General features: G+C 43.0%; 1 protein-coding gene across 3 annotated transcripts in view; it reads right to left on the reverse strand.

Annotated features, from left to right (window-relative positions):
* Positions 1-14,555, reverse strand: part of TMEM135 (transmembrane protein 135) — a 186,688-nt gene extending 172,133 nt beyond the window's left edge. For 2 of the 3 annotated variants that reach the window (XM_068930540.1, XM_068930538.1), the window contains exon 1: positions 14,279-14,555. In XM_068930540.1, the coding sequence (XP_068786641.1) occupies positions 14,279-14,419 (141 nt within the window). In that variant the 5' untranslated portion in view covers positions 14,420-14,555. The remainder of the gene's footprint in view (positions 1-14,278) is intronic. The other variant, XM_068930541.1, reaches the window with a different exon arrangement.
* Positions 14,556-25,045: the final 10,490 nt, after the last annotated feature.

The following is a 25,045-nucleotide window of genomic DNA, read 5'->3' on the forward strand; positions in this document are numbered from 1 at the left end:
GTGGGTGAGGGAACTGTTCTTCTGAAGCTGTTTGCTCAAAGTGAATAGCAAGTAGCTCTTTTAGATAAAGAGATAAGACAAGGAGTCTGCTACAAGTAACTGCAGGAGAGTTGTGCCAAAATTAGTATCAAAAAAAAAAAAAATGACGCTTGTACTAAGGATTAAGGAAAAATACATGCAAGAACAGACTTCTAAAAATTGTTTCAGACATTACTTAATCAAGTGCTAAGACTACTTATACCATAACGGATTAGGCAATAATTCAACCCAGAGAATCGTTCTGTTGAAGGAAAGTCTTAGTGTAGCCTACATACTACGCAGATCACTAGTTTCTACCTCATCAGCTGTTGTATGAAGGTCATGAACATTTGGGACAGAGTAAGAATTTTCTGTGCTAAGTAAAAGAATACTGGCCTTGGATCTGACATGTGATGTCTTGCTTTCAGAAGTATAACAGGAAAAGACTGGTATGGGAATAGAGTAAATCTGATTTTTAATAGAAAGGAACGTCAAATCAAAGGTCAAAAATTTATTTCTTTAGCCTTCCTGGAACAGATTTATACTACTACTTTAAATTTCTGCTTTCCCTTCCCTTTACTATTCTACTCCCAATTGAAAGACAGAAAAGACTCAGGAACAATTACACACAAAGTAGTCTGAAAAAATACTGCTCACAATCAAAAACATCAAAATGTAAGAGATCAGTGCAAGCTGGTATGCCCGCCAAAAAAAAAAAAAAAACACTCATTTTCAAAATGCTTTATAAACATCAGCTAAATTAAATATTGCCTACAGCTGAATAAAGATTGCAGAATACTTTATCCTCTATGCAGTAGGCTTCTTTTTCGGCCCCACTAACAAAGGTGTAATTACAGGGAACAAATAGTAGAGATACTTCTGGATTCCACCTCATTCTCCCTTTCGGTTCCCCACCACTTCAGGGAAGTACTATTAAAGTTGACACTAGCAGGAGAGAGAGATCCTCAAATCCATCAGGCTGCAGTGGTTCCTTATTCCTACCGGGATAAACTCCCCTCAAGTGAATTTGGAGGACAATGTGATGAGGGCCTAAGTCTTGCATTAAGAGGCTCAAGGCTCAGCAGCGGATGTTCGCAGCAGGTAGCAGAACAGAAGCAAAGAGCATCAGGGCACCCGGTAGATAGCACCTGGCAAACTATTAATCCCCATGAAGGGAGAGTTGACACACGTAGCAAGATGTCTGTCCAGTAAGCGTGGTTACCAGAGACTCCCTGTGGAGTCGGACAGATTGAAACAGTCTCTCACTGAAATTCAGGTCTTAGCTCTCCAACTATAAAAGGTCCTTTATTTAGGCACCTAAGGGTAGCAGAACCTTACTGCTGATAGCTGTAAAAACTAGTTTTAGGTGTTATTCACTACAAGAATTAGAACACTGCAATTCTGGTTCAACTCACTGATCCAAACAGTTCAGTACCCCATACCCAAGACCTGCCAAAAGCAGTTCCCTATCTGAAGTTACTCCTGCCACCCTCTCCGTAAGTCCTTAGTTTCACCATTTTTTTTGAGATGGAGTAACAACAACTTCACAGAACAAAATTCTTCAGCACTCACAAACTATTTTGGATTTTCTGCCTTAATAAGACATTGTAAGAGTGGAGCAGCACTGCATGTTAGATAACGCCCTAAGCATTTGCCCCTACACCAAGCCCAGACACAGTGTTGCCTCCCCTCAATCTCATACTGCCCATGCTGCCTCACCTCCCCTTCAAACCCAAAGGCTTTAGTTGTAATGCGGAGGACAGATGCAACATACCCCTCATACAAAACCATGATTTCATAGGAAGGAAAAGAAAAGTACAATCCACTCTCAGTGGAATGAAACATAAACAGCCTCTCTGTTTCTGAAGATAGTGTCTCTCCTGCCTATTAACCTTTATAGGAAGGAGAAGGCTGCCCAAAAAAAAAAACCTGTAATCAAAGGAGAGGAGACTCCACCGAATCTGAGCGGATCATGAGCTAATTTAATTTATTCATGACTTCTCCAGCAAGGCAATAGCAACACAGCCTTTACCTAGGTCACAGTGAAGAATGCCGTGGCATTTCCTTTGAGCAACATCAGCCACTAGAAATAAAGCAGATCTGCTGCCACTTCCTACTCTGGCTTTCCATAAAACACAGAGTCACACTTCAAATCTTTCTTTCTCAAGGTACCCAGTGACTTGGCCTTAGGATACTCAGAAGGACTACACAACTCTCTAGGATAAAGACCGACATTGACAACCCCACCCTTCTATGGAGCTTACATGAGGCCATAACAATGCAGCTCTGTACAGCACAGCCTTTACTTTTTCTGAAAGAGCAGCAGTAAGACTGTGGAAAGAAGTCTCACAAATACTAACAGCTATCACAAACTGCGCTGCTTTCCTTTCCAGGTAGGAGGCACACATCTTCTGCTCCTCATTACGTATATACCACAGAGCACCCATTAAAAACATACATACACAAAACAATAACATGCATAATTGTGACAAAGCTATCAAATCATAATGCCATCCTGAGAACACACAACTCTCTGGGAAAGAGACTATAAAGGGAATAAAAAAACTAATAATCAATGTCCACCATATATCCACTATACTACACGGACTCTATCGCATAAACTTGCACGCTTGTTACTAACACTTAAAATAGCAATTAGATACTGACACCTTCTCAAGCAGATTTGCTCTCTGCACGTAAAGAATATCCAGGTTTGACACACTTACCGAATATTAAATATTTATTTAATCATCAAGAAAGATTTCAAACTTAGTAAGAATTAAGCCCATGTGACAGGGTAGAACATAGCCACTTAAACCACTAATACCACTTTCCTTATACTATCAAGTTGTATGCACTAAAATGAGACTTTAAATTTAACCAGTAGCACAGTCCATAGATGCAGCCTTTATTTGGCATATTTAAGCATTAAAAAGAGACTGAAGTACATTATCCACAGGCCACGCTGACTGAGCTTTTTGCCTGGAGCCCTTCTTGCAGTGTAACTCCACTTTCTTCTCTTTCAAATCCACAAGCCAGCAGCAGTCTACAGATAGGATAAAAAGCCCAGCTTTGCTATGTATTTACAGTTTCATCTTCAATATAACAACTAATAAATCTCATCTCTCAGATTCTCTTATGAGAAGTACTTTTCAAAATGCTCAGAAACCTCAACAGCTAAGAGCAAAACGGAATTTACACAAATCATGCACTGTCACAGGGCAGATGGCCTAATAATGCCTAAAGCTTTCAAGACTTTAGCTTTCCAATTTCCTTGTATTTGCATCCACAAGTTACAGCTCTTGATCTCCTTTGGTCCTTTCAGTCTAACCAAGCATGCAGAAGGTACAGAAATACTGCAGAAGAAGAAACAAATGAACCTCAGTTAGGAGGAAGAAAAGAATCAATGGAAAAAAAAAAAGAGAGATATGAAGCAGAAGAAAAAAGCTAAATAGTTCATGAGTAAAAACAGAAACAGCAGAGCTATAAATACAATGTAAGAGAGAAAGCTTCAGGAAAAAAGCTCAAGATAACAGATTGGATTCTAAAGAAAAACTCAAGATATATTAAAATATAGGAAATAAGTAGTCAGAATGATTTCAATTACTCAAATATTATAGTACAGCATACTTTATATATTTCAAATGACCATTGTTACTTTTTCTATAATTTACAAACCGAAATGAGAGAATTTCAAGCTGCTCCTAGTGCAAGAGTACACATTCATCATGTAAGTCAGCCAAGTAACACATACGTAACTGTACATTGAAATTTTGAGAAAGTAAAAATCTCAATGCAACAAAAAACTAAATAAGTAGATATACTAATGAAATTAAAAATACGCTATTGTATTTGCTTTATCTGTGCAGAAGTTTTATTTCACAACTAAAAGCTAGAAAAGCTGTCTAGTCTGTATATCACTAGAATTACATTTATCAGGGCAATTATACATGCACTTGAATGTAACTTAGATCACATGAAACTTAGATCACAACATTTCAATTCGCAGACAACCAAACTTTTGCACACTACAATCTGACAAGATAAATAACAAGTCCACAACAGCGAGACATTAATTTGATGAAATATGTCCTGATTAAGTGAGTAATCTGTGCGCTACGCACAAGAAGAAAGCGCAGAAAAAATAATCAAGTACCTGCCAGTGTGACTTCTAGAGAAAATAGTTCTGTCTCTAAACAGGATGATCTGTTTGATACTGAGAGTGTCATTATGAAAAGCCTCTTGAATAAGATAAGCGGAAAAAGATGATCTCCTTTCTACCTTAGAAGACTGATCCAAGACTGATCCAGTGTCCCACTGCCATCTGCGGCCAGTTTCAGAGAAAAACTGAAAACAGAAAGCCTCTGGCAGCTATTTTTAAGAAAAATAGTTGCTCTCCTCATTTCTCCAGGCAACTGGTTAAAACTTGAAACACAAAATTTGATTATGCTCTAACGCAGGCCTGGCAGCGTTAGCAGACTTTTAAAGGCAATCCCATACCCTTGCTACTTAGAAATGGAGGGAACAAACAGAAAGATTTATAGATAACAGATACCACAGCAAAAGACCCGATGACAAACCAGTCCTCCACAATCCATGGACACAAGGACCATGAAGTTTTCCCTGAACAGCTGAATTCCTTTTATGCGCCTAGTCTAGGCTGAAAGATTTCTGCTCCTCCTCTTGTTTATCAACCCAACTCAGATATTCTCCAAAAGTAATCACAGTTTAAAACAAGCTCTGATTTAACTTTTACTAAAACACTCCGACTATTACAACCTGGGGTGGGGGGGAGGGGGGAGTTTCATATATATGAAAACTATTTAATGCATTCCAGTCAGGCTCAAAAGTTTTTGCTATGAAATTAGTTTTAGCCTAGGGCAAAAAAAACAGGAGAGAGAGGCTACTACATCTCCAGGACTGTTTTCATGTGAAAATAAATGAGCGTAGAAAGAAGGTAGCTACTTTTTACATGTTCATGTACAGTACAACTCGGGAGGGGTTGAAGACATAGGAGGAGGGGAAAGAACTTAAAGTAATGCATTGGTCAGTGTAAGAAAAAAAAAAACTTTTTGAAGAATGATTTGAACTCTAAGGCCTATTGCATTTGTATCTGAATTATTAAAAAACCTGCTCACTGAAAACATAGGAATAGTTCACACAATTGCACTTTGACTCTCCAGCATGAAAAAATAATTATGAAAACACAGTCAGCCAGGTTCAGGATACTATCAGCTTGCAGAAGAGGATTACTACCACTTTTTTTTTTTTAAATAATATTCATAAATGCAGTTTTCAAATATTAATCTTAAGCCCTGTAAAACTAAGAAATCAGAATCGATTTAATGTCTTAATTGTTGAAAAAAATATACATACTTCAAACACAATTTGAATCTTGCCCATTCTGAAAACACAATTATATACCATAGTGCAAAAAAAAAAAAATTGAGCTAGGCTATCAATGTGTCCCAGTGGAAAATGATCACCAGGATCAAAAACAATTTTTTCCATGACTAGAGGCACCAGTCAGGCCTCATTAGTTTAAGGATGTGTCCTACATATTACATCATCCAATTGCAATAACCCAAGTTCTCACCTCCAGCATTCTCAACTTTCACCTACGCCTCTTAACTAGGAATTATACAGGAGGCATTATGCAAAAAGGTTAGTTCACCTTTAGGCATGTACTAATAGGCTGACCAATAGCCACAGGCTGATGGGTCATACGGCAGGCTCCAGAAAACCCACAGAACTAGCACTGATCCTGCAACAGAGAATACACGACCTTATCTCCTCCATCAAGTCACCATTCTCTACCTTTGTACAAACTTGATGTCTTAAGAGCGCTTAAGAAAGCTGCTCAACGCCTCTGTCAAATTTTAGAGAAAACAGCCAATGATGATTGGTGAAAAATGAAAAAAAAAAAAAAAAAGCACAATCATTGCTCTTTCACAATATTCAGCTGAAAACAAGGACCTTAAACATTTAAGGGAAAAACAAACAAAGCTATGGAAATATTCAGACGCCTACGCAAATCTACAAGAATGCAGAGCTAAACGACATTTATAAGAGTGGCTATCTGGCACGTTTAGGCACCTTTAAAATGTAAATTTAGAGGCTATCAATAATGTTGCATACTTTATATAATGCAAAACCTGCAACTCATTACAAAGCCATGGAAAATTTTACACTCTTAAGTCATATGTGCATGGTAAAAGATTAGCACTCCCCAGTATTCAAACCAGTTAAAAAACTACCTTAGATTACTTTTAAGTGATGGGTAGAGAGACTGATGTCAGATTTCTTCTGACAAAGTCATTACTTTACTCCCCTGTACCGCAAAAATTATTTCTGAGTCTTGGGAGATTATTTAGTCTCAAAATGTACTCAGGCAACACTCCGGTTTTGAAAGACACTGTCATCCAAGCCAGGGTCTCATCCCTCATGGTTCCTGTTAAACATTCAGTTTTACCATTCCTCCATAAGCTCATTCCATCCTGATTCACAGATTAAAAAACCTTGCTTCCAGATTTTTCATTTCCTAAATCGTTTCCTACAATATTCTGAGGAAGACTATGTGTTCCCTCTGCTCTGACTTCCTCTGTCCCCTCTGTGAGGTGTTATATGCGGATTATCATCAGGGTTTTTTGGGGCAGGGAGACTGGAGCAGGGGAGCAGCACATTCTGTATCATCCACCCCACTAAAAATAACAAACAAGAGTATTCGTACGCTCTTTGAACGACATCTAAATTACATTCAATCTTGACATCATTCTCATTGCTTAGTGGCCTATCTTTGTCATTTCTTTCACTTCCATGAGTAAAGGCCCATTTTTCATTACCCTTGAAATGTCTAACTCAGCATAATTTTCAGCAATTTTTCCGTTAATTCTTAAATTCTTGCACTATACAGCTAGATGAATAGATTTATGTTTTCTTGATAAACAGTCCCTTTAACTGTTTTTGGCGGCTTCTATTATTTATAGGTCCTTATTAGGATGTCTAGTGAGTCAGGCAAGGCTAATACCGTCCCTGTTTTTCCCCATGCTTATGATGAGAGCTGCAGGTTACTTCTTGCATCTTTGGGCATAAATTCTGTAGTTCAGCTAAATTGATTCATTATTTTCCCCTTTGAAATATAAACACCTTAATAAAAGACCATTTTTGTTTATTTTTGAATTTATAAGGAACTACAAAGAATGCTACTGGTCTGCCTTCAAAGCCACCTACACAGAACAGCATGATTACAGCCTGGAATGAAGATATGGCAGCCAGGTTCATACCTTAGCCACATTTAAACTGATCATAGTCATGTTTAAGCTGGCTTCCAGAAGAATCTGAAGACAAGGAACACACTGACCTGTATGTCATTCATAACACAGCACAGAGATATGGGACACTGCACAGCATGAAGATGATCAGACAGCCCGGCACAACACAATTACAGCACTACTATTACAGCAACCCTACGTACCAGCTCCCGAGACAGTCACATTTCTTGATGGTCTACTCAGAGATCCAAGCTGACATAAAGGAGAATGTTCAAGGACTAACATCCTTCTTAGTCTCCCTGCCCTACGTCCAGAAACATAGGTTCACAGCACAATCAAAAAAAATCTGATCATGTTTTAATATATCCAGGAATTCTTGAAAATTTCAGAATATCATCTGGATACTGCTGCCTTCTCACACATCTCAGAAAGTTGCCACATTATCTGTCTATGTCTATGCTGACAGATAAAACAGGATTTGTCAGTGTTAGCTTACTCTCATTTTGCTCAGGATCAATCCAAATAACTCTCTTCGAGAAACTAGACATAGAAAAAGCCAGACAGCCTGAAGCAGCAGAAACAAGGGCCATGACATGCCTTGGGACTGATCTCTGGCCATATTATTCAGCACTGTAGATATAGCCAATACAATTAAGTGACATCAGTCAAGTTGTAAGTTGCACTTCAGTTCCATCCCACCTTGATCTTTGGCAAATGCTATCTCCATTATATCCAATAACTCTATGATAGCCCATAACTTTCCAAATTATTCATTAGCTCAGTAATTTGGGTTCATTGCTGTTATTGCCTCTTGCTGATCAGCGACTACTCTGCAAAGAGACCAGTCAGCTACCACGTGCAAGACTATCTGGCGCGTGCTATTACTACTATCAATCTCCCTCCCATGTTTATACAGGAAGAAAAAACACCTTATAATGTTGTAGCATTGTATCTTTAACAATATTGTATAAAATTCTGCCCTAGGGGACTTACAAAATAAATAATATAGCTTAAGAAAGAGAATATGCACACTTAAGGGTCAAACAGTGCCAAAGAAGGTATCAGCACTGGAATGTTAAGTAGGAAAAAGCCTTTGAAACAACTGGCATTTAAGAAACTTAAAATCATTAGGGAGGAAAGGAAACAGGAGGAAACAGATATGGCGTGAGCTTAAAAAAAGTATCAAAAATAAAAATGACATGAGTAGGAAGGAAACAAAGGGAAAGAAATCAGTAAAATAAAGTGAGCCCTGAGGATCACTAAAAACAAGTGGAATAGCAAACCTGGGTTACACCTACGCTACCAAATAGCAGATGGAACAATCCCTGGTCCAGAAGACAAGTCAAACAGACCAGCTGGCATCCATGCTGCTATAAGGCTAATGGTCCTCTCCTTCTCTGCCAGCAAATCAGTCTTGGAGAAAAACATCTGGAGTCAAAGCCAAGAGTAAGCTAACAGCTAATCAATTCAAAATACTAAGGGGCCAGCGCTCAAGGCTGCTCCCTTGTTCTCTTTTCATTTAGCAGTATAGACAAAGCAGACAAAGGGCATGAGATGTTGGGTGAGAAGGAGAACAGCGTGAGGGATGATGGTGGAGACAGGGAAGGCTGTGCTCGAGAAAGGAAGGGAAGAACAGAAGCTGGCTTAGGGGAGGAGAGCCCGGCTTAAATTAAGGGAAGACAACAGATGAACAGGCTCGAAAAAGAAAAGGTTTAAGACAAGTGACTTGGCATTCCATAGGCAAGAAGACAGAAGAATTAGCTTGACTGCAAAATAGCAAATAGACAATTTGCTAAAAGCACTGAACAGCAGTCATCATCTCCAGCAGTAAAGATTTCTTAGTCAAAACATCAGCCATCAAGTACCGAACCTCACCCTCAAAGAAAATATAATCCCTGAGTAGTACAGCTAGGGACATTTTTATGAAGATCCCAACTAGATTTTGCTCTGCAATCCTTTCCATTAAAAAGTCCTACTTTTGCTTCTTATGTTTATTTACTCATCTCTACCTTAGCACTTTTGGCCAAGAGTTCACCCAGAGCCTCTTCTTCACTGCGCTGCTTGCAGACCTTACTTTTGCTAGGCATCAGGCTGTTCTCAGTGCTAGAATACCTGGGGAATTGGGAGCTGCAGGCACAAACCATAAAAGATGCCTAACTAACAAGAGGTTACTTCCAGCGTTTCCGAGACTGCAGAAATGGAACGCGGCTCTCCTCCCTTCAGTTTACTGACATAGCATTGCCAGAGCGTCATAGACTCAGACCTTCAAGATGGTCACCTTAAGCATTCTCGAGCTGTAGTCAGCAGCTAGCTCTGAAGAACTGAATGCCGTCCTCTTCACACCATATATGTAGGAAAGATAGACACAAACGCATCACGGTTTACAAACTGGCCTGTTCTTTTATTGCAGGTTCCCTAGAATACTAGTACCTATCTGAAGCAGTTGATAGCATTTGCTGTTCTTGAGGTTTTATTGATAGGGACATCTGAATCAGAATGGGAACTAATGCAGAAACTCCTCCTTCAGTATCTTATAATAGGATCCTTACCCTTTACAAAATGAATACACAATCTGAGAGAAGTACATAGGTCTCAAGACTTAGTTTCTAAGTCTGCTTACAAGGTACCATCTTGTTTTAGGAGAAGGCAGTGCACATGCCATATATTAAATGTAAATATAATTTTTAAAAGAATAATTAGGCATTCACAGGAAACAAAGTCAGAACATTTAAGTGGCATTTTTAGGTCTATTAACAACTTCATTTGACTAAGAGTTTGAGCCACTATGGGATGTTACTATCTTCCTCTCAACTAAGGCATTATTTTACCGAAATTACCATTTTAGTTTCCAAGTTTACCAGTTTATTCTCATCTATTGATTCTAATTCATTTCCACACAAGCTTCTGTGAAAATAAACCGTTTTTACCTATTTCCCTTTGTTACCAGCTTGTAGCAACAGGAGTAACAAACAAGCAGAAGCCATTTTACATGGTTGGCAGAGAAAAATGAAGTGCAATTTTGTGATGTTGTGTTATAAAAAGGACCAGGACTAAGTAGTATTAGAAACATTCTGAACATCCATTGACAACTACAAACACAAAATAACTTATATTCATCCCATTACACGAATCTAAGAATATATAAAATGATTGAAGGTTCGCATTATCCAACTGTGAATTTCCATTCACAAATAGATATCTTTCAAATACAGCAAAGAATTGCATTACTGACGCAGGAGTGTTCTTTCCCTGCCAAGCTATTTAACATGTAAGGCTTCCCACTTCTTCCTATGCTGTCCCTTCACTCTTTACCTTATGCTAGCGCTCACCAAACCCCTCTTACAAGTCAATTCACTTGACTAATGCAGCTGAAAATTAACCCAGCTGAAAAAATAAAGAACAGTGCAGAAACCTCTTCTGGGTTAATGAATTAATTGAATATGCTCAAGGAGAGTTACGAAGAGGTCCAAGACCAACACAAAGGATGGAGTAGTTATGTGGCTGTGAGAAAAGGAAGGCGAGTGCTTTGTCCCTCTTTAGGTGGCAGCGAGATTTTAGAGCAGCTCAGCTACTCGTAAAACCAGCTTTAGATCATTCAAATAAATTCCCTATAGTCATCAAAACCTTATGAAAATTAAACACTCTAAACAAGACAGCATAAAAATTTGTGCAGACATTATGCAGTACAGCACGACATTGACTGGTTGAAAAGGTTCCCACTCTACCTTGGATTTGTGACAAGACCTAACACTATATGAGGCCACAATGTAAAACAGTTTAAAATATTTTTTTTAAAGAAATAACAGGGAACTTTCTTCTTAACGCACAACTTCACAACTGAGTGAACTGTAACATCACTGAGAGGAGGAATCTCTTTAACAGGCTTGACTGCTGAGAAAAATACATCCAATAACACTTTAACTTTTATTTAATTACAGTACTGTTTAAGCTGCTTAGCTTGAGCCAGATCTGACAGACCACCATCACCGTGGTGGCTCACTGCATGCCCATTCTCTGGTGACACAAGTATTTACACACCTGCACAGTAAATTGGATTGGTAAACAGATCCAAAGAAAAAGTAACTGGGTGGAGGGGAAGGTGTTGTATTCATTTCCCAATCCAGCTCACACAAGCAGCTGCCACTTCCGATTGTGCCAGTTCAATGTAGAAAACTTCACTGCCAGATATAACAACTGCAAAATCCACACTGCCACAAAAAGTTATTAATCTACTTTTTAGCATACAGTTTGATATTGTCACAATCCTCACTCAAGGTACGCTGCAATAGGAGCCTTAATTATGTCAGGACTACCGCAGGTCCCCTCCTCCTCTTGCCCTTTGTTACACGCCTTGAAAACTGTTGCATCAGCACCTGTGCAAAGCTGAACAGCACAAACACAATGACTACTTTTTTTTCCTTTTCCTTTCTCCTACACTTAGTTTGCAGCCAGCTCAGTATCCAGTGCACTGTTTCGTCTTCCAAGCACCAGCACCATCACGGCAGAAACACACAGATGCAGACAGAAGGAGGTGTTTACCTGCAGCAATTCCAACTTAGATCAGCTGCCAGGACATGTTTATATAGATGGATGCAAACGGATGCAAGCTCCTCTACCTACAACCTAACTTGCTGGAAGCAAGCCATCTGCAATTGAGGTGACATAACAGTCTAACCGCATGCTCAAACTAAAATACCTTGCCTGTAGGATACTGACTACTTAGCTTCCCTTGGTCTTAAAATACTTTTCAGCCTCGTTTCTTCATTATACAGTGCAGTCTCCCTTGATCCTTGGTAATCCACTGATTGCCAAGATTTTTATTTCCCAGGTGACACCAACAGTAGAAGGCCTATGTGTTATTCTCGCTCCTGCTAAAGATACAGTGCTAGCCTCCCAGGCAAATATTAAATAAGTCTTTTTTCAGGCTTCTCAGGTACTGGCAAATGATGACAACATGATGATCAGGCTGTCCCCATGCCTTCCTCTCTAATCAGGTTCATCCTCCCCTCAGTACCTGTTAGGCCACCAGAGCCTCCAGCAACCCTCATGGCCTTCTTCCCTCTCCTAGGACCAGGTTACATGTGTACACACACACACACACACACACCGCTCATGTCCCTTCCCCCTCAAGCACCAGGTCCTCCTCCCCAAGTCAAGCTCTCCTACCCCAATGTCTCTTATACCCATCCTCCATAGGACCAGGCTACCCCAAAAACATCTTTGTTGCACTTCTGCCCTCTCACCCCTGAGTCAGGCTGTTCCTTGACATCCCTCCTGCCTCTCCCCTCCCAACATCCCTCACACCCTTCTCCTCCCACAACATCCCTTATGCCTTTTCTCACCAACCCAGGCCAGGCTCCTCCACTTGGATATCTGTTGTGTCCTTCCCCCTTTCACCTAAAAACATCCATCCCACCCTTCCCTGCCATCGCAGGCCAGGATCCCCCCTTGATATCCTCATGCCCTTCCTCACCAACCCAAGCTAGGCTCCCCCAGTTTGATCTTCCTTGTGCTTTGATCTTCCCCCTCCTTGCCATCCCTCCCATGCCAGGCCAGGCCCACCTCCTTTGATATTCCTCCTGACTTTTCTCTCTGCCAAACCTAAGCCAGGCTCTCCCTTTGATATCCCTCCTACCCTTCCCGCTGCCCTAGATCAGGCTTCCCCCTCACAGTCCTCCTGCCCTTCTGCTTCCCCAAGCCAGACTCCCACCACCCAGAGCATGCCTCCCACCTTTCCCTCTCACCCCAGGCTAGGCTCCCCCTTCTAATTCCTCCTGCCTTTACTCTTCTCCTCACCAGCCTCCCACCTTGATACCCCTCCTGCCCTTCCCCTACCCCATCAGCCCTCCAAAACCCCTCCTGCCCTTCCCCCCACAAGCCCCATGTCCCTCTTGCCCTTCCCCACCTGCCACCCCACCAACCATGTCCTGCCTGCCCTGCCCTCACCCCATCAGACCCCCCAACATCCTTCCTGCCCTGCCCTCGCCTCATCAGACCCTTAACATCGCTCCTGCCCTTCCCCACCCCACCGACCCCCCAACATCCCTCCTGCCCTTCCCCACCCCACCGACCCCCCACGTCCCTCCTGCCTTTCCCCACCCCACCGACCCCCCAACATCCCTCCTGCCCTTCCCCACCCCACCGACCCCCCAACATCCCTCCTGCCCTTCCCCACCCCAACCCCCGAACATCCCTCCTGCCCTTCCCACCCCACCGACCCCCCACGTCCCTCCTGCCCTTCCCCACCCCAACCCCCCAACATCCCTCCTGCCCTTCCCCACCCCACCGACCCCCCAACATCCCTCCTGCCCTTCCCCACCCCACCGACCCCCCACGTCCCTCCTGCCCTTCCCCACCCCACCGACCCCCCAACATCCCTCCTGCCCTTCCCCACCCCACCGACCCCCCAACATCCCTCCTGCCCTTCCCCACCCCACCGACCCCCCAACATCCCTCCTGCCCTTCCCCACCCCACCGACCCCCCACGTCCCTCCTGCCTTTCCCCACCCCACCGACCCCCCAACATCCCTCCTGCCCTTCCCCACCCCACCGACCCCCCAACATCCCTCCTGCCCTTCCCCACCCCAACCCCCGAACATCCCTCCTGCCCTTCCCCACCCCACCGACCCCCCACGTCCCTCCTGCCCTTCCCCACCCCAACCCCCGAACATCCCTCCTGCCCTTCCCCACCCCACCGACCCCCCAACATCCCTCCTGCCCTTCCCCACCCCAACCCCCGAACATCCCTCCTGCCCTTCCCCACCCCACCGACCCCCCACGTCCCTCCTGCCCTTCCCCACCCCAACCCCCCAACATCCCTCCTGCCCTTCCCCACCCCACCGACCCCCCAACATCCCTCCTGCCCTTCCCCACCCCACCGACCCCCCAACATCCCTCCTGCCTTTCCCCACCCCACCCCGCTATCCCTGCTGCCCCCCAGCCCCCGGCTCTCCCCGCTGCCACGCCGGCTGCCCCATCCGCCGACCCACCAGGTAGAGGGTGCTGTAGATGCGCAGGGACTCGGCCAGCGCCCCCTGCGTGACGTGCAGCACGGCCCACGAGCAGCGCGGGTGCCAGGTGTGCCCGATCTCGTAGCAGTTGTGGGGGATGGACTTGCTCAGCGCCGCCATCTTGCCGCGCTCGGGGAGGGGGCGCGCGCGCCCGTCGCGTCACCGCCGATGCAGGAGAAAGGTCGCGCGGGGAGCTGGCGGCGGCGGGGTTACTCGCGGGCAACCTCCCCCCTCCCTCCCCCCCCTCCCTCCGCGCGGCTCGCGTGAGGCGCGCAGCCAATCCGCGGCCGCCGCGGGGCGGGGTGGCGCGGGGCGCGCGCGGCACGTGGGCTGGGGGCGCGCGGCGGGGAAAGGGGGGGAGCGGCGGCGGCGGTGGCCGTTAGCGCCGGGCCGTTGGAACCGTTAGAGCCGTTGGAAGCGTTGTAGGTCTCGCGCGGCGGAGCGGCGCTCCGTTCCGCGGGTGTCCTCATCGCCGCCGTTAATTTATTCCTTAACAGATCGCGCCGCGTTTCCCAGCTTGCGGCTCGGGGGCCCTTTCCTGGAGATTTCGACACCTCCCTCCGCCTGGGGAACCCGGAACTCCGCCGCCGAGCTAACGGTGTGAGCAGGCACACGGAGGTTGGGCGGTCAGCGGCCTGCTGCCCAGGGCCCTCGGACCGCTCGGTGGCCCAAAAGCTGCAAACGAGCCTCAGTACGCGCACGCAGGGAAGAGCCTCAACCCGGAATAAGCCCGTAACGCTGAACTCGGAGCTGGCAGCTACAAGCCGGGAAGGAGACTGTGGAGCTGCCGCTGACAGTTCCCCAAAACGTTCAGCTTCGGGTGCCTCAGCAAGCAAGGAAAGTCAGCCAAGTGCCTCACGCCAGCAGGAAGGTTTGAGGGGGCAGAGTACCGTTTTGCTGATACGTAACACCTTGGTGCGCCCACATCTTGTGTACAGTATGCAATCCTGAACCCTGTGTAGAGGAGCTAGAGAAAGACAAAGAAAACGATCGAGGGGATGCGAGTGGCTGCCCTTTAAGGAGGAACTAGAAAGGTTGATTCTCTTTGGTTTGGAGACAAGTGGGTGGGGGGAGGGGAGGATGTGATGGTGGCTAACAAAATCGTGAAGGCAGTGATTGATTACATGGTTATAGTTCAGCTCCTCTCAAGGAGCCAGTTGCAAAACTGGCATCGGGTTCCAGCTTGAAATTCTTATTATTTTGGGACCAAAAGGGCTGGATTTGTCTGGACCTGGGATTTTTACAGTATGTCTCTTTTGAGTAACATTTTGTAAACACTCAGTCCAGAAAAAGCAAGTAGGCTCTGTGCAGTAGTCAAGCCAGAAAAGGTTATTTGGAAAACTAGGTTGGAGATACGTCCCAAGACAAAAGGAAATAAACCAAATGATCAGCAAACTAGCCTGCAGTCAAATATGAATTTGGAATAGTTCATTTCTCTTACAGCCTGCCTCCAAATTGTCTTACAGAGACTATAGAGTTAACCTTGTTTTTCAGATTTGTGATGAGTTTATACCACTCTCTACAAGTTGGAAGAAAATTTGACATCAGTTTTGCAAAAAACTATTCCCTTTCCTCAGAGAATCTCTCAATAGGTGCAAGAGCATACTTTTCAAATTTAGCAGCTCATAGATCAGTAAGCTGGACAGTTCACAGAACTCAAAAGCTGCTGAGAGACCACTTGTGGACTCCTAGCAAATCTGCAATAGGAGTTTTGGGCCTAAATAGTTTAATTATACTAACTCAGTAAAGCACACTCGACCAAACTGTTTCACAGAACTCTGTGGGAGTCTGTATAGTAGGAGCCTAGTAGGAGACACTAGAAATTAAATTCAGTTTTAAATTCAGCTTTAGTACAGAGGTACAGCTCTCCTGCAGCTGTGGTTGGGTGGCTGACTAAGAGAATGAGTATTGCTGTGTGCTGACCCCAGTGGGAAAGCAGGGTTGGCAAGATAACCTGCTACAACGTTGTCTGGACTTTGGCTCTGACCCAGTGCATTGCTTGCTGATTTTGTAGTACTCTGTTAGAGAACTGTTTGTGGGCAGAAAAGGCAATCATTGCCTAAGATATGGATTCTGGCTCTCCTGTTTGCGTGTTTTGGCTTTGATACTGGTCTGGGCTAACTTAAAGCTTGTTTGCTGCCTTGTATTTGTGGGCAGGGAACTATGGCAAGCACAGTACTAATAATTTCACAGGCTAATAATTTTACTTCTGACATATGTTTCCATAGACAGTCCTAACATTGAGGACTTGCCATGCACTGTGTGATGAGTTAAGGAGAATGCCTACTGATAAACGAGGACCCGACTAGATATTCTGTTCATTGGTCCAGCAGCCCTGATTTGACTGAACAGCTGCTTGCTCAAAACTGGAGACTTTCAAGTCTAAGTCACTGGGCCATCCAAGGAGGACTGTGGCTATGCAGCAGTGCAAAAGGAGGCACAGTCCTGACCTTACTCTAGGCACTTGTCCTGGAGTGTTGCGACACCCTGTTCTGGGAAGAAGCCCCAGGGGTAAAGCAGCATGGAAAAGCAGCTGGTAGCCCAGTTGGGATTGGATGCCATCCCCAGGGTACTCTGTCCTGGGAGAAAGTTACCCTTTTTGGAACTGTGATAAAACAGTCTCAGAGTGGAAAGAGTCACTTGAACTAAGAAAGTGCTGAGTACCTCTATTTTACCCCCTTGAATATCTGGGATTTTCAGGAGCTCTCTTGGTCGTATAATAAGGCTGCGTACTGAGAATAGCAGACTAAATGAAAGAAGGCCAGTGATCAGTCTCTCAGCCTAAGGCCAAGTGATGTGGTTTACGCTGTTCAGGACTAGCCTGGTTGATACCCAGTTTGCCTTGGGGAGAGTTACTCAGAGTAGTCCCAAAACCAAAGCCAGAGACTGAGCTAATTGCTAAGCAGCATGAATGACTGGGCAGTTGTGTGCTCAAGTGTGCTTCCTGGTCCTCACTTACATTGACAGATACACTAATGTCTCTGAATAAAAGTTGAGGCTATCAAAAAGTTGAAAGATGCATGTGAGTCTTGATAAGCTAAGACAGCTAAGATACCCCAATTTCTGTAGTTCATGCCACAGAAAGAAGTGATGTGGACAGCATCTTCTCTAACTGGACTTTTTGCTCCAGTTGACCACATACCCGTTTGCAGCTAGGTTGACAAGAACGCAGCTTTCAGCACAAGCTCAAATTCGTACCTCTCAGTCTTGAGCAAGAGACCTTAACTGTCCCAGTACCACAGTCCACCAGTTTATCTATACTGATGATAACAGATGATATTGGGAATCAGGTGGCTTGTGAGGCATGTGCTGAATGAGGAAAACTAGTGCCTGCTTTTCCAGGTTTCAGTGGATCTGACAGTCTGAGAGCATTCTCCACTAACACCTTCAACATCTGCCAAATCTGATATCTGCAGGTGAAGTTACTTAAACATCTCATCTAAAGCTGTGGTGGTAGCTGGTAGCAGGAAGAAGTCCTCCTGCCTTCTCAGTGTGCAAATAGTAGCGTTATGAGGTGGTCTAGCTGGGAATCCAAGGTAGAGTATATAGCTAATTGGAACAAAATTAGACAGAAAAAAGAGACAGAAGAAGTAGGACAAAGAGAAAACTTCACATTGCAGAAGATTTTACATTCCAGCTGCATTGGGATCTGGGAATTCTTCCGTCTAAACATTTTTAAATATCAGATCAATCTGGAAACATTTTAACTTGGAAAAAATGTAATGCTTTGCCCTCTGTTTTCTCATATTGCTTTCAAACTTGTGTGCTTTTTTTTTTTGCCATGTGTTTGTTTTCTCCCTTGGGATAGGTGATCTAGGTTTTCATTGCTACTCATGCTGTTCTAAGTGCCTGAACTGCACTTCCGGAAGTAACTTCTCTTGTCCTGTCTTTCCAGCAGAATGTTTTTGCAATCACTACATTTCCTCTTTTCTAATTCTTTCATTTGCGTTGCTTTTTATCCTCTTGCCATCTGTGTGATTGTCTGATCTCTCTATTATAAAGTTATATGAAATCCTACCTGAAAGTTATTGTACCACTAAAAATATTTGATTTTATTCTGCTCAGGTTAGTGGTGTGTACACTCAGCCTTATGCTTCCTTCAGTAAACAGCATAGGAACTTAGAGATAGTGCTGTGCTATATGTTGTCCAGGAAATTGTTAGAATATGGCCAGGAAATCTACAAAAAAAATAGCACGTTTCAGGAGACAGCTGAAGGCCTTTGATAAAGGTCTGGAGTTTTATGCCATCAGTGATGCATCTAGGGATAGTCAACTTCACTAGCCTCCATTTCCTCTCAAGATCAAGGACAAATAGTGGGATCGGCATGTTATTGGCTTTATAGAAGTAGACAACAAGTTTATAACACAGACGGTTTCCTTTCGTGTATATCACTCATGCTTGAGAGGGCTATCTAGAATGACAGTGAATGGCCATAAAATGAGCTGTTTGATTCTTTGGGGTTTTATTTTATCTTGTTGGTTTTACCTTCCTCCAAGGAAAGAAGAACCCTTTAAGAACTCCTTTTCATTATATGAAGAGGGTTCCTTTTTTTTTTTTTTTTTAATGGCTTACAGTCATGAATGTTACTAGTTCATTTTTTAGCAGGGAGTAATCTTAAAATATCCTTGTGTTTGCTGATATTTCAAGGTAAGGGAATTAACTGGAAGGTTTCCCATTTTCCAGATGTAATAATTTCCAAAATAAATATGGGATGAGTTGTGGGATAATACCATGTGAACATTTTGATTCACACAGTAATATTCTCCAGTTCATAAAACCTGGATTTTTTCCAGAAATATATTTTGTAATCTTTTTTAGAGAGGTACCAAAGCTTGCACCAAGAAAACAAAGTCATAATGCTCACCACGTTGATTCTGCAACCTAAAGTAAGAGATGACATACTGAGCCATACTTAGGTTACTAGCTTCAGTAGAATTGTACCTTAACTGTATTTGGCCTATGGTACTGTTGTTCCTGGAGACAGTGATTTATTCTTTCTAAATCAGATGATAGAATTGTCCATTAAAGGCTAAACTGAGCCTCTGGATTCAACACTTAAAAAAAAGAGTAAGGGACAAGAGTAAGGGCTTGTGGACACCATGCCAAGAGCAGCCCAAAACAGGAACTGTCACCCAGAGGAAGTAGCTGCTTCTCTGCTTCTTTCTTGCTTTCCAGGTAAATATGTTCTGCAGTTCTGCAAAAATGCAAGATCACATCTTGCATGTTGTTGGTATGTCAGCCTACTCCCATGCTTGAAACTCCCTTACCCGGATAGTGAAGGCTAGTTCTCAACCTTCACTTGACTGAAATCTCTACAACCCACCTTTATACCACCACTATGGAATAAAATATTTTATGATGGAACAATTGTGTACTGTCAAAATGTATGTCAGTCCATCCTCCCTACAATTGCAGTGCTGCCTCTGCAACTCATATCATTCCTCCACCATCGCCTCTTCTTGGTGTTTACCCAGTTCCGCTGTCAGAAAGGACCTGTCCTGCATAGCTGCAGCATCCTTCATCTCTATATGCCAGGTGGGGGCAGCAGCCTTCACACATGCAGATGATGTTCACCTTTCTGAACAAGAGGGGGAAGGCACAGAGGGTAGGCTGGGCTTGTTTTCTCTCTGCGGCTTGTTGGCTACCGCACACAGCTACACCCGTGGGGCTCTGAGGCAGCGTTAGCTCTAATTCCCAGGAGTGAATTAGAGCTGTAGACATCTGTTGTCTGTGCTGCCCAACTGTTAATTCACTCTCTAGCTACTTTTTGAGTCTCTTGAATGAGTTCTGAGACAAATATGCCATAGCAGGGTCTGGTCCTAAGTAGGGTAGACCCAAGCCAGTCATTACCATTTGACCACAGGAGCAGCAGTCAATTCCTGGCTTTTTATTAGCAGAATAGACATCAGCACTGATGCAAAGGATGTTTTCCAATGCAGGAGAGAAAAAACAGGCAGGAATGAGGGAAGAAATCCTCAAGTAAAAAGTTTGTCTGTCCCTTCTCTTCACCCATCCCATCTTGTTTGAGGTCATTGCCGCAACATTATTTGTGCTTCAAATATAGAGATTATTTCAAATAGCTGTAAACTTACAGAGAATACTCTGAAGGAGCTATTTTTTCTGTATTTGAAGTGCCGAGCACACTATAAAAATTACTTTAACAAAACTGTCAGTCCATAAAGTTGGGGTGCTAAGACTGAGCACCCAACAGCTCCTTTAAAAAGTAATGGTAGCTTCTAGGAACTTAGCATTTTGGAAAAGTTTTCGATTTAAGGCTGAATTTTCCAGGATAATGAATAGTAAATTTCAACAACTTAATTTTTAAATGCCCATGTTGAAATAGCCTGAAGACACTGAGCACTCCTGCTTCCAGCTCTTAGATGTCACTGCTGTAGAACTCAGCAGCCTATGTACAGCTGCTGAATCACTGCATTTTGCAGATCTGCATTTTCAAGCAAACTGGCAGTTATTTTAGGTTATCCTGTAATGCTGGGTCCTTCAGCAGGACTCTGGGCCTCTAAAACTCTGAGGAGGGTGAATGGCTCAGAGGGGGCTCTTTCAGACAGGCTGCCTCCTTTCAGAAAAGTCTCCGCAGCCACCCTTTGCAGAGGTTTCTTGAAGGTGCTGCACATTGCAAATGAAAAAAGTAATGCACCTATGTTACTAATCACTTTTGAAATACTGGGTTTAGACAGATAATGCGAACTTAGACATCCATGTTTGAACTTCCTGTCAAATACCAAGGTATGCATAAAAATCAGTTGTGGATTTGATAGGACCGTACAGTTACTGATCATACCAGCAGCCTCTGCTTTTGGTTTCTCTCTGCTGGACTGAATTGTGAGTATATGTGAAAAAGGATCAAGGAAAAAAGTTGAAGTAAGCTAGTTAAAACTCAAAAGAACCATTTTTAAACATAGAACCAATCAGAGAACAAAAACCCCTTTTCAGCACCCCGGCTCATTCCTAGGGGCCGTTTCTTACATTTGCGCTAAATCAGTTGAGAAAGTCGCTAAAGCATAGCAACGTTGCAGTGTTCTGATGAAAAAAGCACCAAAGATCCTTGAGAAAACTCTGAATAGCACAGAAAGCAAGAACAAATGTTTTATATATGTGGTATTGTTAAAACTCCCAAGTGGCATACATATAACAAACAATAGTGAAGAATGGGATATTTCTATTTGTTTCCACACACTTCAGATGACCTAACCTACCTCAGGCATGGTTCTACTTTGTGACTTGTAAGTTATTTGATAGTTCCAAACTTGTGAAAATAAACACTATTATTCTACTGTTCTACGTTGTACGTTCTTTTGTTCTTTGTAAATAGAACTATCAAATGAAAGTAAATTATAATAAAATACAGATAAAAATAAAAACTGCAGATAAAAACAACACATGGAAATACATAGTAAAGATGAAAATAATGAAATGGTATACTCATCACCGAACACAGCTTTTTATGTTGCAAAAGATTTTGTCAGCATTTTATGGTTGAGTTCTGATCTCATTTACAGAAGCCTCCTGCAGAGACTTCCCCCTTACTAACTCTGGCATAGCTGAGAAAAAAATTAATATTTTAAGGTTAGTATTTTCAAAGAACTCTACAAGAACAAAGTGATCAGATCCCATTGGATTTCATTGCCGTTTGGACACCTAACTGTATGTCTCTCAAAAAAAAGACAGAGTAATAGGTCATTTCTCTGCCCTCCCAGTACTGCATGCCACAGGTTAGTTTCTGGTGTTTTGTCTAGCTGTAAATAAAACTCACTTACAGCATTATCCTGGTGTCTGAGTACCCAGCTTTTCAAATGGTGAGGGCAAATTTAAAGTAAACTGAATAGCTCAAGAGTATACTTTTTACTGCTGTATAGAGGAGATATAAATTAGAATTATTATTGACCGATCAAGAAAGGTGAGAGACGCAGGTTTACAGTATATCTTGTGAGATGCTCACTGTCTCATAGCAAATGTCCTTTAACATCCAGCATCTCAGTTTGTTCTGGCTGAAATGAGTTCTGCCCAAAGATCATCTCTTCCCACTACCACTTTCAAGAGGGACTTCTGAAAAATCTTTTTGTCCATGTGTCTGCCTAACAAATGATTTCTTGAAATGCTAGCCCTATAATCACTGAAATCATGGCATTGGCACCCAGTTCATCCCTTCATCTGTCTGAGGCTGGAATGGCACAGCGTTACACCATGTGTGTGAGCCTTAGATTAAAGGCGTTGAAATGATCATCCAGTTAGTTAGACCAACATCAAGAAATCATCACCATACAGTGCTTCATTTTGCCCAGGGGTTCTTGGATAAAATCTACCTTAACTCCTACTTTCTTCTTACTCTTGGGCCTGCGTCATTTCCCGTTAACTTTACCCAGCTACCTGGAGCAGCTAAGGAATGAAATAGACATCGCTAAGCTACTTCAATAGTCAAGGGAGATGGGCACTGCCAACACGGCCAGCATTAAAGCTGAGCTGGACTCTGAAGCAGCTTCTGTTTCTGCCTGAACTACACAGGATTTAATGGCAAAACAAAAAATTGCTAACCAATCTACTGTCCCTGTGGCTGCACAGGCGCTGCATCAGATGCATCAGAAGGAGATGGAAGGTGTGGGGAAGCGTGGAGAACCTGATTGGCCTCTTCAGTGGCTGTTCTCCACCATGGTGGCCTTAGTGTGATGGCACAGCCCTTCAAAGCTTTTCCTGGAAGATTAAAGTAGGGAGAGGGATCCATCTAGGTCTCAGAACCTGGCTGCATCTTGGGAGCAGATACAGTGGCCTGTGTGCAGACTGACAGCCTGACTCTTCATTGCTTTGCACCTTGCACTTCAAAGTAAAGGGGCTTGTGTCCTGGCCTTCTTTCTGACCAAATCCTCCACGTCTGCAGTGATTTTATGTCCAGCCAGTGTCACAAATTGAGTGACTTACCTCACCTTACCTCTCAGTACAGCTCTATGCCCAGCAGTGGCCTGGATTTTTATATATGGGATATAATTGGCTTTAGTTTTGCTCATGGAACATTTGGGTTAAAGGATAGCTTTCTTAGTTTTTTTCTTCACATTTTTAGTTTTCTTTTTATATTTTTCATAGTTCCCCAAGGACATGTGTATAGTGTCTACAGTAATGAATGACATGAACTTCCACCATAAGCAAGTGAAATGTCATGGTCATCTAGTTTTCATGGTAATTTGGCCCGATGGAAGTCTCTCTGAGGAATTAAAAACGCCTGAGAAAAACAGAATTCACATAAACTCTCCTTATTTTCTAACTTCATCTATACGTCTGTGGGGAACTAGATGAATTATCAGCCTCCAAATACAAAGTACAGTGCTCAAGAATGAAAGATCACTTCATACTCAAATGTTCCATCCAATAATAATAATAATAAAATTCTGCATTTGTTCCATTGATAACAAGACCTCTTTACAGTGCTAACATACCACCATGATCAGCACTGTAGCAAAGAATAAGGGTGTGGTCCCACGATAGTTGAAGCCAATCTAAGCTGACCTGTTTTCTTCCACGGTCACACCACCAGTCCTGCTCATAACAGAACTATTTATTTTATTTTGCTTAGTTAGCTATTTGCCAATTTAGTACCTGAACCAACCCTTCAAAGGAGTCAGAGGAACAGCAATAGGTGCACATAGGACAGCATGGAACAGTAGCAACAACGTTTCTGGGCAACTTACTTAAATGGTCATGACATCGCAGCCTTGGACAAATAAAAACTGTTTAGAGAGACAGATATGATTTGTAGGTCTATTTCTTAATTGCTTTGCACTCCATATAATCACCTGTACATATGCAAGGCATACAAGGTAATTATAAAGTGATAGCAAAGCCTTCTGGACCAAAGTGAACGATACTATTTATGCTCAGACTAATTTTGAAAGTCCTTCAGTGTGCATAACAGTAATCCACAAGATTAGTTTGGCAGTTTGGATGGAAATTAAGATATCTGTTTGCCCAAGGCTTACCAAACCAGTGCTTCTCACTGGAATGAAGTTTATGTGTCTGTCTTCGTATAAAAGTAGCGCTGCTTTACCTATACTGGAATAGATTAAAAAAAGGAAAACTGTGAACGTCTCATAAAAATGCTCTACAGCAAAGCAGCTCTGTCTGTGTAAGAAAGGGGGATAAACTATACCAGAATAGGAAATAGAATAAAGCAGATGATAACTTTTGCTAAGGTCCATCCTAAGCATCCCTGCTAAGCACTCTCTGTATAAATCCATCAGCAAAAAATCATGTCCTTAACTGAAATAATCATTCCAGTTCCCAGGCCGAGTGTACGCTGTGACCATCTAAAGAGAGAACAAACATGAATAAATCCAAAAATTAGAACCTCAGGGGTCAATGGAGTTTGGAAATAGTTAGCGCTCAAAGACTGAATGGCCCACAAGGTAAAAGAATATGCCACTGTAAACTGGGCAGTCCTAGTAGAATTGGAAAAGTCAGGTATTACTGACCACTTGAACTACTCTGGAACCCCAAGTATAACTTACAATAACACCTTGTTGTACCCCAGGTGTGTGAAGGGGCTTTTAATGAGCATCATGCCAATAGTCCTTGTCAGCAAGGGGACAGATTTCAATGTTGTACCCAGTCACTTTTTGTGTAATCACAGACCCACAAAAGCAATGTGAACAAAACTAACTTCAGCTCCTGGCAGACCTAGAATTTTTTTCCCAGGAGAATGATCCGCCGCTTGCCTAACATAATACAAAGAAGTTTTTTTT

The sequence above is a fragment of the Struthio camelus genome, chromosome 1 (assembly GCF_040807025.1).
Source record: "Struthio camelus isolate bStrCam1 chromosome 1, bStrCam1.hap1, whole genome shotgun sequence".
NCBI lineage: Eukaryota > Metazoa > Chordata > Aves > Struthioniformes > Struthionidae > Struthio > Struthio camelus.